This window comes from Chiloscyllium plagiosum, chromosome 4, assembly GCF_004010195.1.
Source record: "Chiloscyllium plagiosum isolate BGI_BamShark_2017 chromosome 4, ASM401019v2, whole genome shotgun sequence".
NCBI classification, from domain to species: Eukaryota; Metazoa; Chordata; class Chondrichthyes; order Orectolobiformes; family Hemiscylliidae; genus Chiloscyllium; species Chiloscyllium plagiosum.
The window spans coordinates 12,244,345-12,261,625 of NC_057713.1; the positions used below are offsets into that span (position 1 = coordinate 12,244,345).

The following is a 17,281-nucleotide window of genomic DNA, read 5'->3' on the forward strand; positions in this document are numbered from 1 at the left end:
CTTTCAAGTTCATTAGCTGCTGTTTGTGTTGGTGGGTTTGTGAGCTACCATGATGCCAAGGGGTCTGAGTAGTCTGGCAGGTCATTTCCAAGATGCCTTTGTAGGGGAGAGTGGCTAGGGATTCTGGATGTGTTTTGTCTGCTTGTTCAGGTTTGTTGCTCAGAAATTGGCAGACTGTGTTCATTGGGTACATTGAATACATTGCATAGGTATATAGGAATTATACTAATGTCACTCGCAAAATAACTTGCAAGAACTGGTAACAAATACTACATTGGACAGGCAGAAAACTAGCCACCAGGATGCATGAACATCAACTAGCCACAAAAAGACATGACCCACTCTCCCTAGTATTCTTACATACAGATGAGGAAGGACACCACTTCTGGGACAACACATCCATCCTAGAACAAGCCAAATAGAGATGCGTGCGAGAATGCCTAGAAGCATGGCATTCCAACTGGAACTCTATCAACAAACCCGTTGATTTGGATCCCATTTACCACCCCTGAGAAAAAGAAAAGGAAATGACATCGTCAACCCAAGGAAACTCAAACCTATAAATAGAAAGCGGGCTACGCCACCAGTGTTTCATTCTGAGGCTCACTGAAGATGTTACCTAGTGACAAATGTTTGAAAATGAACCTCCTAGCTCAGCTAGCAAACCTGCATCCAGAACTTCAACCTGAGCTAAAAATCTTCTCAAAACTTGCTATTAGTCAAGGCATTCTCTAATTTTTGAAATCAAAATTTTAATAACTAACCTTTATAGTTACAGAGCACTTTTGGTCCTGAAGAAAGACGAAGTGGTAGTCGGGAGTTGATGATTTGCCCGAAAGAAGATGTCTGTGTTCATCTTTTGTTTGCACCTACACGGGTTGCTTGCATGTTGGCAAGGCTTGAAATTAAGCAATCTGGAATGCATTCGGGTCAACCAGGAGTAAAATTCACTGTATGTATATGATTGTTTGTTTGCTTGAAATAAATTGTAATTAATGTTGTAAAACAGATCTGTTCTGCCACTTAAATTTGGCCTTTCCATTTGAAAGGTGCATGTTGCCTTTTAATTAGTTTCTCTTCAAGGCCATTGAAAACTGCATGTGGCAAGCTGTCAAACCCCCACAAGATCTTGACCTTGAAAGAGGTGAAAATACTACTCAACACAGTAAAACTAGAGACATTTCCTTGATCTTTTAAATGGCATAGCATACAATACCTCTAAGGTGTTATCTTACAGTATTTTACCTACAAGCTGCAAAGTGACCTCTCAAAATGTTTTTCTTTTTGAATGATCAGGCAGAGAGGCTGTAGAGACCTTTCCCTATAAGTGAGATGTTAATGCAATATTGTTGAGTTCTATTTAATGGTTTAGATTAGAGTGGTGCTGGAAAAGCACAGTAAGTCACGCAGCATCCAGGGAGCAAGAAAATCGACATTTCAGACATTTATCAGGAATGGAGGCAGGGAGCCTCCAGGGTGCTGGGGCTGGGGAGAAGGTTGCAAAGAGTACAATGGGTGGATGGAGGTGAGGATGAAGGTGATAGGTCAGAGGTTGGGGGGAGTGGATAGGTGGGTAGAGAGATTGGCAGGTAGGACAGGTCATGAAGACTGTGCTGAGCTGGAAGTTAGGAACTGGGGTAAGGTGGGGAGAGGGGAAATGAGGAAACTGCTGATGCCCTGGGGTTGAAGTGTTCCGAAGCAGAAGATGAGGCGTTCTTCCTCCAGGTGTCGGGTGGTGAGGGAGTGTCGGTGAGGCGCAGGACCTGAAGGCCCTCTGAAGGGAGTTGAAATGTTGGGCCGTGGGGCAGTGGGGTTGATTGGTGCGGGTGTCCCGGACATGTTCCCTAAAGCGCTCTGCGAGGAGGCGGCTGGTCTCCACAATGTAGAGAAGAGCATCAGGAGCAATGGATACAATAAATGACATTGGTGGATGTGCAGTTGAAACTTTGGCTGTGGAAGGCATCTTTGGGGCCTTGGAGGGAGGTGAGGGAGGTGGTGTGGGCACAGGTTTTGCAATTCTTGCATTGGCAGGGGACGGTGCCAGGACGGGTGGATGGGTTGTTGGAGGCATGGACCTGACCAGGTAGTCGGGGGAGGGAATGGTTTTTGCGGAAAGCGGTGGGGAGGGAAATATATCTCTTTGGTGGGGTCTGTTTGGAGGTTGTGCAAATGTCGTTGGATGATGCAGTTTGTGAAGGTTTATAGGGTGGTAAGTGAGGACCAGGGGTTCTGCCCTTGTTATGGTTCTAGGGGTGAAGTTTGAGGGCGGAGGTGCGGGATGTGGATGAGATACGTTGAAGGGCATCTTCAACCACGTGGGAAGGGAAATTGCGGTCTCTAAAGAAGGAGGCCATCTGGTGTGTTCTGTGGTGGAGCTAGTCCTCCTGGGAGCAGATACGGTGGAGGAATTAGGAATACGGGGGTGGCATTTTTGCAGGAGGTAGGGTGGGAAGAGGTGTAATCCAGGTCACTATGGGAGTCGGTGGGTTTGTTTTAAAAAAAAAAGTCAGTGTCAAGTCAGTTGTCATTAATGGAGGTGGAAAGGTCCAGAAAGTGGAGGGAGGTGTCAGAGATGGTTCAGGTGAATTTAAGGTCGGGATGGAGTGTGTTGGTGAAGTTGATGAACTGTTCAACCTCCTTGCTGGAGCATGAGATGGAGCCGATGCAGTCATCAATGTAGCGGAGGAATAGTTTAATAGTTGTTAACTTTTCAAAAACTTTGATCCCAGCTCTCTTCCCATGGTAAATCATTTTGATTTATTCTGACTAGAGTTCTTAAAACTGTAACTATGAATTTATTTTCATCATCAGTTCGATCCTCTAGTGAGTGGTATTGACCGTAATCTTGGTCACCTCTTTAGCAATTCTACTTAATCCATTTCTGAACTCCTTTTGCTGAGGATTTTAAAAGAAGCAGCATGAACTAGAAATAAGTATGTTAGCATATGTGAACAAAGCAATCGTTGTAACAGTTCGCTAAGCTGATTTGAATTACCTAATTGTAACTTGAGCTTAGTAAATGACCTTTTGAATCATAACTATTGTCTGCATTATATCATGTGGCCCAAAAAGGACAACGTTGCAATTGTACAGTTGATTCAGTAAGTGATAAGTTGAAATTTGATTGTGCTTTGTATCCAAGCTATCTAAAATATTATAATATTTTTAAAACTGTTTTCCAGATTCCGCTTTCAGGCTATGGAGGAACAAGTAACATTATATTGGAAGATGTTGATAAACAATCAGATGGTTATGTAATGAATTTAAATGGTATCACACCTGACAGAGTGACCCAACTAACTTTCCGTATGAGAAATACAGGCTCTCGGGCTGCGTATGTTCAGGCAGCTTGTTTCTCAGATTTTCACATGACGACTTTTATGACCACCAATGCTGTACATGTTTCTCCAGCACAATTTGTTCTCAAGGAACGGACTCAAGAGGTAAGATAGTTATGAATTAAGAAGGTTGTTCTTTACTATAAGTTGTAATTCATGTAACTAATGAGGTCATTGCAGAGTTTTCACAAAAACCATTTTAAATAAATCTAGAGACCAAATAAATAAAACTAACTACGGGTGCTGAAAATCTGAAACAAACAAATTTCCAGGAGTATCTGGAGAGAAAGCGGAGGTGATGTTGAGTCCAGTGACTTTTTCAGAGTGTGATAAATGTAAGGCATACCACTGGAATTCATCCATTCAGTACTTGAAGGGGGATCGTAATTGTTTTTCAAATTTTTTTTCAAAACTTCAGGGGATAGCTCTTCAAATTTATTTGAGCTTTTGAACTTAGGATCAAATTACAGTTGAGAATATATCTAATAATAATGAGTTTGGTTAACTGTTGACTATCCCAGATAGTTGCAATGATTTTCAGTATAATTGTTTTCTTTTAGCTATTTGGGCAGGTAACTGTAGCATTGCAGATGCCAAGTTACCCTAAAAATGCAGGCTCTCTCAGACTGTAACACACAATCCTAATTGTGATTTAAGGCTTTTATTTTGGAACTCTTTTTTTTTTATCCAGTACTTTATTTTTCACATTTTATATTTTGATTTTGAACTGTCACAAGCATCATCATTGAAAGAGGATTGCTTGACTTCATTATCAAAATTAGAAGCAGCCTGTTTTTGAGGAATTTACATTGTGGATAGAAGTAGTTCCCTTTGTATATGAATGTACAACTAGCTGAAAGAGGGAAATTTTCTTTCATTCTGTAAACATTATCTAACAGCTGTGCGTGCTTTTTAAAGTTCAACCTTCAATCTTAGCCCTTAAAACTTTACTGAAATAGTTTTAGCTGTATTCTGTCTTATTACTTGAATTTTGGCTGCTTTGGAGACCATAAGATGGCCTCCATGCAAGGACTTGACTGTTCACATTTGACTGCAGAAAGGTCTGAGCTTCAATCTTCTTGGATGAAGTTAGTAATTTTTCTGCATAGCTAATACTTTTTTCGGTCAGCTCATTCAGAGCATTGTTTCCTGCTGAAGGCATAACATAACTAAAGGAAAGCAATGAAGACAGTAATGGCCAGAAAAGTATTGAGTACTCTCATATATGGTTAAGATTATACAGACAAATAAAGACAGTTTACATGTCTTAGTCAAGTTTACCTTGTGAAATGCTATATAAATAGTGATTTATTAGGCTAATATGCACCATACTTGCTATAATCTCAAGAATTAATTTGGACTTAGAAATAAGTTTGATTAATGGGGCAAAAGCAGAGCTAAACAGGATTGATTTGGAATAAGAAGATAATGTTGCGAAAAATTGATCTGTACAATCGGTCACCTTCAAGGTGCAAATGGTTTGTGTACAGTCAAGATACATTCCCTCTAATGGAAAAGGTTGACAGAATGAATCCACCGTTCCATGAATGCTGAAGGAGGTAGGAATTAGCATTAGGAAGGAAAGGTGTGCTTATGCCAGGATTAAGATGGAAAATACAATTGAAAACTAACAAAAATACAGACAGTTTAGAGGTAGGTGAGAAATGCAAATAATAGCAGCAAAGAGAAACAGAAAAGACTAGCAGTTAACATAAAAGGCAATCCCAAAGTCGTCATCCGTAGGCATATAAATAGTAAGAGTGGTTATAGGAGGATTGGGGCTGATCAGAGGCCAAAAAAGAAATTTTCTACATAGAGCTGGGGCATGACTGAAGTGTTAAATGAATACTTTGCATCTGTCTTTACCAAATAGGAAGATGTTGTCCATAGCATGGATTTCAGAGGAGGAAACTGTCATTGAGAGGGAGCTAAAATTAATAAGGATGAAGTCTTTAGATAGTTGACACAGTTGACAAGGCGCTGAAACCAGATGAGGTGCATCTAAGAAAAATGAAATTGTGAGGGCACCTGCCATAATTTTTCAGTCTTCCCTGGAGTAGGAGGAGGTGCCTAAACACTGGAACTCCCAACATATAGCCTTGGTCAAAAAAGGTTCTCTGGACAATCCCAGAACAAGAGGTACTGATTTAAAGTGATGTGCAAACAAAGCAAGGATGTAGGTAATCCCAGTGAATGCAATGCTTAACAATGTGGCAAAAGCAAGTTCACTTGTAAGAGTTCAAGAAACCATTGGATGATTATTTGGGAGAAGTGGTATGCAGTCGTATGGGGGGGGAAACAAACAAGAGAGTTGGTCCTGGAGTGCAGGAATAGCTCAAATAGTGGGATTAGCATGGAAAGTCCTGTAAATGGACCTCAAAGGTGGGAATGGAATGAGAGGAGGTTAGTAGTAGAGAGTAAAATCTCCAAAGGAAATGTCAGTAACTGGCTTAGAGTGGATGGTGCTTTGTTTGTTGGCAGGTGTCCTGTTTATTGATCTGGGCTGGTCCAGGTTGACTTAAAGTACTAGAATTGCATTTTCTCTACAAATGGAGATTAATTTGGCAGACAAAGGCAGCACCACCCTTGTCAGCAACTACTCTTTTTTTTTTGTTCTTTCCTCTGCTACCAACTCTTCCTATTTTTAAGTAACCAACCGAAATAGTGGTAATGTCAATGGACTAGTAATCCAGAATCTCAGGCTAATATTCAGAGGGTGTGAATTTGAATCCCATGGTAGATGGTGAAATTTTAATAAAAATCTGGAAAAACGAAAACTAGTGGTGACCATGTAACTACTGAAAATGTTTTTTTAAAAATCCATCTGGTTCACTAATGTCTTTTTTTTTAAATCCAAGAATGAAATCTGGCATCCTTACCTGGCCAAGACTACAAATTTTTCCAGATCCACAGTGGTTAAGACTTAGCTGCTCTCTGGGCAATTAGACAATAGTTAGCTGCATATGGGCAATGTCCATATTCCATGGACAAACTAAAAACAAATTATTGCAGTTTTAAGATTTTAACTTGAAGCATTAACTATGGTCTCTTTCCACAGATGATGCATGAACTGGTCAGTAATTCTAGGTTTAATCATATGTTGCCAATATGAAGGAAATTATTTTTTTTATTAATGTTGCATATCTTTTGGTTTTGATGTGCCTGTATGTAATTTTTTTTTTCTTCAGACAATTACTGTGACCTGCCACTCCAATTTAAGAGAATACCTAGACTGTAAAACGGATCCAACATTGCTTTGTAGAGTTTGTTTCTTTTGGGGAGATGAGGTGGCAAGGCAGCAACTAAGAAGGTATGTGAGATTTTACAATTTCAATATACCTATACATGTCTAAATGTTTTTTCAATTTAAGCAGTATATTTAGTTGGTTGTTTCCTTATGCTTGTGACAGGTTAGAAAAAGGAGAAAGTGAGGTCTGCAGATGCTGGAGATCAGAGCTGAAAATGTGTTGCTGGAACAGCGCAGCAGGTCAGGCAGCATCCAGGGAACAGGAGAATCGACGTTTCGGGCATGAACCTCCTAAGGGCTCATGCCCGAAACGTCGATTCTCCTGTTCCCTGGATGCTGCCTGACCTGTGCGCTGTTCCAGCAACACATTTTCAGCACAGGTTAGAAAAAGTCAGTGATAGTAGTTCCAATGATATTTGGTATTTGTGAATCTGACCTACAATCAAGAAGTTTCAGCTAGGATTCTATTGTGTCCACTGATATACAATGGTTTTTGGGCTTAGAGTACAGACAGAGTCAGCCAGTTTTCTTTGTTTAGATAGTAAGCGTTTCAGTGTATAATTTTCCAAGTATTTTAGGAAGTTGAGCACGTTGGTCCTGGAAGAATTAATGGAAACCAAGGCAATAATGGATGAATTGAGTAGTTTTTTAAAAATTTAAGACTTCACCAAAGGGAATATAAATAACATCCCACAAATAACTGTATATGAAAGGAGGGAGGAGCTCAGGAAAATTAGAATCACCAGAGAAGTGGTACCACAGGAATTGTTGTTATGAGGACATGTCAGAGTCTAGGTATTCTACAGTTAATATCTTGCCTCCTGTCTCCCATCTGCAAAACAACTCAGGAATGTGATGAAATACTCTTGACTTAGCTGGCTAGATGGCCCTCGAGCAACACAGTAGCTCAACACTGTACAGGATGTAGTAGTCTACTTGATTGGTACCCAGTCCACCACCTTCAGCATTCACTTCCTTCCCCACCTATGTGCAGTGGTGGTCATCTATGCTGTGTATTGCTGCAGCTCATCTAGATCCATTTGAGATTATCTTCCAAAATGTGACCTCTACCTCAGTGCAAGGGCAGCAGATGCATCAGCATACCACAACCTGCAGGATTTCCTCAAGCCCCTCGCAATGTTCATTTGGAAGGATTGATTGCACAATATTGTGGAAAATACTCATGGTAGAGAAGGTAGCTTGCTGGCATAGATGGAGTCCAATATACTGTCTACTGCACCGCAGAGCCTGACCTCAGGTCATCTAAAAGGAAACAAGGATTTAAATGGGTCTTCTGGCTGCCAAGTGGTAACAGGTAGTATGCCATGGGATCAGTGCTGAGCTTCAACCTTTTAGAATGTGCTTCTTAAGGAGCTAAGGTGCAGTTCCTAAGTTTGCTGATGAGACAAAACTAGGTAAGAAAGTGAGTTGTGAAGAGGACATAATGTGCCTACAAAGAAAAATAACTTGGTTAAGTGAGTAGACAGGATTCCAGAAAATGGAATGTGTGGGAAAATGTGAAATTTGCCCATCTTGGAAGGAAGCTTTTTTTTTAAAAGAAGCTTTTTATCTAAATGCACAGGGATCTGGATTTGCTAATGTATGAATTACAAAAGGCTAGTCTATGGGTACAGCAAATAATAGGGAAGTTAATACAGTGTTATAATTTATGGCAATGAGAATTGAATAAAAAACTGTGCTCCATTATTTGGAGCCTTGGTGAGACCACATCTAAGTTCATGTAAGGAAGGATGTAAATTGTGTTGGAAGCAGTTCAGAGAATGTTTTACTGGACTAATACTGGAATGGACAGATTCTTATGAGGCAGGGTTGGATAGGCTTGGTCTTTTATCTGCTGGACTTTATTGTCCTGGAGACTTAATTGAAAAATGTAAGATACTGAGCATTCCTCACTGGGTAAAGGTGATGAGGATGCTTTATCTTGTCGGAATATCTGGACATGGAAGCCACTTTAATGAAAGCTTTACAAATTGAAGGCACTTATAAGGTAAAATCTTCCTTCTTCAACAGGGCAAGTCTCTGGAACTCTGCTTCCATTGCTTTTTTGAGGAAGGATATGTTTGAAAATTTTACAGATGAAGGTGGCTAATTTTTGGAAGCAATGGATAAAGGTTATTGGGGATCGTGAGAAATCATCATACACTCTGCCATTTAATAATTGTATTTGAGGGACCACGGTCTACTTGTACCCTAGATTGTTTGTGTGTGAGACCAGGTTGTTTTGAGTTTGAAGTTACAGCAAACTGAAGACAACTTCATTTATTAACTGTATTTCTTGGAAGTGTTTTGCTCCCCTAACAATGTGCTTTGTTCAATAGTATCCTTAATGTAAAAATAATTTGATAGCAATTTTAAACTTAAAATGCAAACATACAAAATTAGGACAATTGTCTTGCAGATATTTGTTATTTTGATTATGAACCTAAATGACTTCCCTTTTGTCTTTTCTTTTCTACCCCTCTCTAATTCATTACCTTAGGGCTCTTAGCCGGAATCGACATGCCCATGAGCATCTAGTTTGCAATGACAGTCCACTTCGAAAGATGAATTTCAATCAAACATTTCCTGGTGAAGAGTTGATATTCGAGAAAGGTATTAATTGCTTGTTTATTAATTATTTAATATGCAGATTTTTCAAGCTAGTGGACTGTACTGTCCTAAATACTGTACTGTCTTGACTACGTGATAACATTTGAAAGGAACTTCGAGCTCAGACAATATTGGGTTCCATAAAAATAAATATTGTCAGTTGCAACAAATTTTTACACCAGACATTGGTTGAGGTATGTAGCAGAGCCAAGGAATGCTAGGGATCCTGATGAATCCTGCTAGACCCAAATCTTTTCAGACCATGTTGAAGACTTCAGTAAGTAAGATTGAGACAGAGGAGCAGAAATGGGCCTGATGCCTCTTTTTGAGCCTACTCTGCCATTGAGTAAGTTATTGGTTGAACTTGTACTTAGACTCTTTCTCATTAAATGCCAATATTCCTTGGCACTTAATATTCAGGGAAAAATATACTGTCCACTTTTATTTCGAGTATTTCAACACCGGAGCATGTTCTTCCCTTGGGTGTTGAGAATTCCAAAGTTTTACAACATCCATTCCTGAATCACTAACCCCTTACCCTGTGACTGTCATTCTAAATTATAGAGTCAAAAAAAACTTTGATCCCAGCATCCATTGTCAATTTTCTCTCATTTAATACCATCATCTTCCCAAGCACAGTTAGGTATAAGCAATAAATATTGGGTGCAAAGCCTACATCTCATTGTTCTAAGTGTTCAGGCTTGGTCTCCTCTCTCTCATTGGATGAATTCCCATCCCAGAAATCAGTCTGATTTAAGCTTTGCTGCTGGCCTTTGCCGACATATATACTTTTTTCCTTTCGTTAAGGAGACCAAACCTACTTAACCCTAGGCAAGTGTAGCTTTTCCAACACCTGACTATAAAGGGGTGGATGGGGGTAAAGAAAAAAGATTCTGGAATATTCTAGTATAAAAACCCTTGTAAGAAAAGCTGTAAATGTTATTTGCTTTCTTAAGTGCTTGCTGCACTTGCATGTTAACTTGCTGCAGTTCATTGATCAGGACATTCAGGTCCCTCTGAACATAGTACCAGTCTGTAGCCTTTTAAAATTATTCTGCATTTATATTTCTCTTATCAAAGTGAATAATGTCAAATTTCTTAATATATATGATTCACCAAACCTGTCTGTCTGTCTGTCTGTTTGAAGGTTCCTAACAAATTCCTTCTCCCTCTCTCCCCACTCGATCATGTTTGTACTATATCCAGATCTATTGATTCAATCAGGCAGTTGATCCCTGCTCTTAAATCAATCAGATTATAAATAGATGAGTACTGTGCCTTGCAGGATTGGAAATTTCTGCCAACACAAATTCTATTTGTTCCAATCGTTTAACAACAAATTATTCTGGATGCCAAAGATCTAAAATAAAATCAAAGTGCTAAAGAAATATATTCAATGGCAATAGATTCTTTGAAGATCCATTATCAGAGTTGAATGTTTACTCTTCCCCTCACCTCAGATGTTTCCAGATCTGCTGAGTTTCTCCAACACTTAACATTCATGTTCCTTTTTGTAAATTTAGTCCTCAAATCGCGCAAATACCATACCCCGATCCCATGTCTCCTAATTAGGTTTAGTAGTTACTTCATACAATACTGTGTATTGTTCTGTCCCTGGCTGTCTGCAATTACACCTAAGCTTGTCCCACTCCTCTATCTTTAGTTTATGCTCTTGCAATTTCTTTTGTCCTCTGATAATTATCCAATTCCGCTCTAAAAGCCATGATTGAATCTGCATCAGTCCCATTTTCAGGCATTGTATTCCAAGTCATGATCATATTTGCTTAGAAAAGTTTCTCGTCACCTCTGATTTAGTGCAGCACAGCTGTGGCTGCACTGCTGCCTCAGCACCAGGGAGCCGGTTCGATTCCAGCCTTGGGTGACTGTGTGTGGAGTTTACATGTTCTTCCTGTGTCTGCGTGGATTTCCTCTGGATGCTTCAGTTTCATCCCAGAGACCAAAGATGTGCAGTTAGGTAGATTGGTTATGCTAAATTGCCCATAGTGTCCAGGAATATTCAGGTTAGGTGAGTTGGCCATGAGAAATGCAGGAATACAGGGGTGGGTCTTGCTGGGATGCTGTCAGAGGATCAGTGTGGATTCTTTGGGTTGAATGGCTTGCTTCCACACTGTAGGGATTCTATGATTCCTCTTGCCATTGAACCTTGAAAAAGTTCCAAGGTTCTTACCCTTTCCAACAATGTGAACAGTTCTGTAACACCAGCTGTTCTGTTCCGATCCCTCAAGGCTTTCAGCAATTTTATTAAATCTGTTACCTTTTTTCCTTTGCAAGGAGACACACCCAGGTTTGAGTTATTTATCCACATAACTGAAGCTTTTCAGACTGGAATCCATTCTAAGATCTAATCTAATCATTTGGGTCCAAATCATTATTTCCTAAAGATTCGCCATAACTTCCTTGCTTCCATACTATATGCCTCTAATACCCAGGATTCTATGTACCTTGATGACTTTCTCAACTTGTGTTACCCTTTAGTGATTTGATTAGGTCTACCTACTCCTTTACCCCTTTTGCAATTTTATCTTTTCTATTGCTCCTTCTCAACCTCCTAAGTCTATCACTTTAAACACTCACCCTGCAATTAGTTCCATATACTAAGTGTACATCCATTCCAGTGGGGATGTGTGTCCTTTTGAAGTTGAGCACTGCTGTTCCTACAGTTCATGGTACTTCCAAGGTTTATTGAGGTCTTTAATATGGATAATACTGCCTGTTTATGTCTTATCAAAATGTTTTTGATAAACTTATCAAATGTTTTTGAAAATTCAAAGAGGCTACCTCAACGTATAACCTCTAAAACCATTAACTGATTTGCCAAGTTCAATTTCCTCTCCACAAATCCACGTGGACTCTGTTGAAGTATATTTCAAGTTTATAAGTTACCTATTGCCAAATCCCTGCGGTTTTAATATTTTAAGTGTAACAGTGACTGTGATACAGATCACTCCATGGTTTGCTCAGGGTTAGAACGTAACTCTTGGCATTCCCTCATTCGAAGGAGAAATTCCATCCTCTATCGGCATCATTAGTGGGCGGCACGGTGGCACAGTGGTTAGCACTGCTGCCTCACAGTGCCAGAGACCCGGGTTCAATTCCTGCCTCAGGCGACTGACTGTGTGGAGTTTGCACATTCTCCCCGTGTCTGCGTGGGTTTCCTCCGGGTGCTCTGGTTTCCTCCCACAGTCCAAAAATGTGCAGGTTAGGCGAATTGGCCGTGCTAAATTGCCCGTAGAGTTAGGTGCAGGGGTAAATGTAGGGGAATGGGTCTGGGTGGGTGCACTTCGGAGGGTCGGTGTGGACTTGTTGGGCCAAAGGCCCTAATATAATCAACCATACTACCCACCAAGATAATAAAAATTTGAACGCACTCTTATTCAGTTTTTGTATTCACTTGTGGGACATGGGCATGGCTAACTTGTCAGCTATTATTGCCCATCCCTAGTTGCCCTTGAGAAGGTGATGGTGAGCTACCACCTTGAACCACTGTAGTCCACATGTTGTAGGTTGACCCACCTAGCAAGGAGAAGAAAGGAAGCACTGCAGATGCTAGAGAATTGGAGTCGAAAAGGGTGCCACTGGGAAAAGCACAGCAGGTCAGGCAGCATACTGATGAAGGGCTTATGCCTGAAATGTCGACTCTCCTTTTTGGATGCTTCCTGATATGCTGTGCTTATCCAGCGCCATCCTTTTCAGATGATGAGTGGTTTGGAAGGGAACTTGCATGTCCTCATGTATCTGCTGCCCTTGTCCTTCCAGCTGGAAGTGGTTGTGGGTTTGGAAGGTGCTGACTAAGGATCTTTGTGCAAGGTGCACTGCAGAAATTCATAGTGCACACTGCTGCTACTGAGCATCCGTGATTGGAGTACATGCTTGTGCTGCTTTGTCCTGGATGGTGTCCATCCAGAGATGCTTAATTGTGCATGACTCACAGCAAAGAAACATCCCCATGAACAATATTATTGTAGGAGGGGAATAAACTGACAATGGTTAACTAAGGAAGTTGAGGATAGTACCAAATTGAAAGCAAAATATACAAAATGGCAAAGATTAGTAGGAAACCAGAGAATTGGGAGAATTCTAAAAGCCAAAAAATTGTACACAAATTATGTACAACAGGCAGAGAGCATACATACTAAATAATCAATTTGATGGGGTAGGGCAGAAAGATTAAGCACAATCATCATTAGTCTTATTTCCAGAGTACTTTTTCCTCTAAAGACTGACAATTTCCCTGGAGCAGACTGGTTGCAAAATAGGATTTTAAAATTATTAGCTACAGAGTTGGTGGATGCACTAGTCGTAATCTACTAATAAGCCTTGTATTTGAGAAAGGTCTTGGGAGGTTGGAAAGCTACCGATGTTGCGCCCTTATACAAAAAGGGGAGGGAATCCGAAAGTGGGTAACTAGAGGTCAGTTAGCTTGATGTCTGTCATCAGGACTATGTAGTGTCTATGATATATGATGTAACAGCAGAACATTTTGAAATGTATAATAAAATCAAGCCAAATCATGGCTTCATCAAAAGGAAATCTTGTTCGACAAATTTACTGTTGCTGTTTTGAGATAGATAATGGGAAACAAGTAGATTTAATGTTTGCGTTTCCTAGAGACATTTGATAAGCATACTTAAGATAAGAAACCATGGTTTTGTGGGCAGTACATTATCCTGCTGAGTGAATGACAAGAGTTGCGTTCTAACCCTGGGCAAACCAAAGAGTGATCTGCACCACAGTTAGTGTTACTCTTTAAATATTAAAACCTTACAGATTTGGCAATAGTAATTTTCTTGTATTAATTGGCCAATCCTCTATCCAGAGTAGTGTGTGTTGCTGGAAAAGCACAACAGGTCAGGCAGCATACAAGAAGCAGGAGAATCGGCGTTTTGGGCATAAACCCTTTGTCAGGAATGAGGCTTGTGGGCCAAAGGTGCTGAGATAAATGGGAGGGGGTTGGTAACTGAAAATGCAATAGGTAGATGCATTCTCAGCTCTTATGTTCTAAGCCACCCCCCCGCCCACCCCATTTATCTCTTAGTGCCCAGCCCACAAGCCTCGTACCTGATGAAGGGCTTATGGCCGAAACGTCGCTTCTCCTGCTCCTCGGATGCTGCCTGACCTGCTGTGCTTTTCCAGCAACACACTCTCAACTCTGATCTCCATCTGCAGCCCATACTTTCTCCCAATCCTCTATCCATACTCGTCTACTTATTGGAGGAGTTCAGGGGAGATGTCAGAGGTAGGTTCTTTACGCAGAGAGTGGTGGGTGCATGGAATGCACTGCCAGGCTGGTAGTTGAGTCCGGTACATTAGGGACATTTAAGTGACCCTTGGATAGGCACTTGGAAAATCGTACAATGAAGGGTATGTGGGTTAGTCTGATCTTAGAGTAGGATAAAAGGCTGGCATAACATCAAAGGCTGAAGGGCCTCTTCTGTTCTACGTTCTATGTTCTAAAGTTGGGATAAAGAGGGTACTTTCAAGATGGCAACCTGTGGAGTTAATACAATGCCATAGGGATCAGTGCTGGGGCCATAATTCTATTCCAATTTATCTTAATGTCTTGGATGAGGGAGGTGAATGTGCACTTGCCAAATTAAGAGGTGACACAGAAGTAGACAGGAAAGCCAGTGGTGAAGAAGACCTGAGTCTACAGAAGGATATAGACAATTTGGATGAGTGGGCAAAAACTTAGCAAATTTAATATAATGTAGGAAAGTATGAGGTAATGCGCTTCAGGAAGGAGAGAATATTAGGCTGCAGAAAGCTGCAGCACAGATTTTGGAGTCGTGGTGCAAGAATCAGCAAGAGTAATAGGGAGGGCAAATAGAACATTGGCCTTTATTCCAAAGACCAAGGACTGTTAAAATAGGGAAGTGCTCCTAAAACTATACAAAGCAATCGACCACAGCCAGAATGCTGTGACTCGTTTTGGACCCTTTATCTCAGGAAAGATGTAGTGGCATTGGAAACAATACAGAGAAGGTTCACTAGGTTGATTCTAGGCATGGAGGAATTTTTAAAATGAGAAGTTGAGTAGAATGCATCTATACTCAATGAAGTTTAGAAAAAAAAAATGAGATGATCTTATTGAAACATACACGATTCTTGAAGCTCCGCACAGATATGGAAAGATTGTAGTCCCTTATGCAAGAGATTAGGACCAGACGGCATAATCCCAGATTAAGGGGTCACCCATTTAAATTTGAGGATTTTTTTTTCCCTGAACAGGTGGTCATGGAATTTTACAAGAGTGGGCTGTCCAAGCTGGTTATGTATATTCCAGGCTGAGACTGACAGTTTTATTCAGAATCAAAAAGTGTGGTGCTGCAAAGGCACAGCCAGTCGGGCAGCATCCTGATGAAGAGCTAATGCTTGCAACATTGACTCTCCTGCTCTTTGAATGCTGCCTGATCGGCTGTGCTTTTCCAGCACCCCACATTTTGACTCTGATCTCCAGCATCTGTAGTCCTCACTTTCTCATAGTTTTATTCAGCAAGGGCAACAGGATTAAAGGCAGGAAGGTGGAGTTGAGGGGTATCAACTCGGCCAATGATCTCATTGATGGACAGAGCAGATATTTTTTGGCTACTTGTGCTCCAGGATCTCATGGTTTTCCATTGTACTATTGTGGATAGATCACAAGTTACCTTTTACTTCTGCTTTTTCAGAAATCTCTCAGGTAATCAAGAACTGAAGCAATGCTTAAATGTTTTGCATGTAGCAACCAAAGTAACAACCCTCCAGTAAGCACGTTAAGCCATAACTCAGCTTGACTATTACCTGATTAATGGTGGAACTTGGCAACAATCTCACCAACAGTGAGTGTCTCTGGAAGTATCCAGGGTTTGATCCTTGTGCCGTGTTCTTTGATATTCTGCTACTGAGTTATTGTTGGATTTTGTACAGTTTCTCTGTTTCATGTCCACAGTGTGACATTATGATTTCCTCTAGATTCTTTCATCCCCAATATTGATTACAAGACTGTCTCTGTACTTGCCTTATCAGAAGTAGCTCCTCTGTTCGTTGTTATTGTTCAGGGTTAGCTGTCTGTTTTAAAACAGCTTGATCTGCAATTATTCCCTTCAGGATATAGTCTCTCTGTAGGCTGTCTTAATTGCCCATTTGTCACTCGGCAGCAGTGTTATCACCCCTCTCTCCCAGGAAATGGCTTGTTTGTGTTCTTTCGACTTTTTTTCCCCAGGGATCATGTTGCTTTTAATTCCCTTTTTATAGCAGTTTCTCCTTGACCATTTCATTTCCAAAAAACGTTTAGAACATAGAACATAGAACAATACAGCACAGAACAGGCCCTTCGGCCCACGATGTTGTGCCGAACATTTGTCCTAGCTTAAGCACCCATCCATGTACCTATCCAATTGCCGCTTAAAGTTCGCCAATGATTCTGACTCTGCCACTCCCACAGGCAGCGCATTCCATGCCCCCACCACTCTCTGGGTAAAGACCCTACCCCTGACATCTCCCCTATACCTTCCACCCTTCACCTTAAATTTATGTCCCCTTGTAACACTCTGTTGTACCCAGGGAAAAAGTTTCTCACTGTCTACTCTATCTATTCCTCTGATCATCTTATAAACCTCTATCAAGTCACCCCTCATCCTTCGCCGTTCCAATGAGAAAAGGCCTAGTACTCTCAACCTTTCCTCGTACGACCTAGTCTCCATTCCAGGCAACATCCTGGTAAATCTTCTCTGCACCCTCTCCAAAGCTTCCACGTTCTTCCTAAAGTGAGGCGAGCAGAACTGCACACAGTACTCCAAATGTGGCCTAAACAAAGTCCTGTACAGTTGCAACATCACTTCACGACTCTTGAATTCAATCCCTCTGCTAATGAACGCTAATACACCATAGGCCGCCTTACAAGCTCTATCCACCTGAGTGGCAACTCCCAAAGACCTATGAACATAGACCCCAAGATCCCTCTGCACCTCCACCTTACTAAGAACTCTACCGTTAACCCTGTATTCCGCATTCTTATTTGTCCTTCCAAAGTGGACAACCTCACACTTGGCAGGGTTGAACCCCATCTGCCACTCCTCAGCCCAGC

General features: G+C 40.9%; 1 protein-coding gene across 6 annotated transcripts in view; it reads left to right on the forward strand.

Annotated features, from left to right (window-relative positions):
- Window positions 1–17,281, forward strand: part of cep192 (centrosomal protein 192) — a 192,995-nt gene that overhangs the window by 131,703 nt on the left and 44,011 nt on the right. For all 6 annotated transcript variants that reach the window (XM_043687705.1, XM_043687704.1, XM_043687702.1 and 3 more), the window contains exons 32-35: window positions 773–952; window positions 3,183–3,443; window positions 6,527–6,648; window positions 9,086–9,198. In XM_043687705.1, the coding sequence (XP_043543640.1) occupies window positions 773–952; window positions 3,183–3,443; window positions 6,527–6,648; window positions 9,086–9,198 (676 nt within the window). The remainder of the gene's footprint in view (window positions 1–772; window positions 953–3,182; window positions 3,444–6,526; window positions 6,649–9,085; window positions 9,199–17,281) is intronic.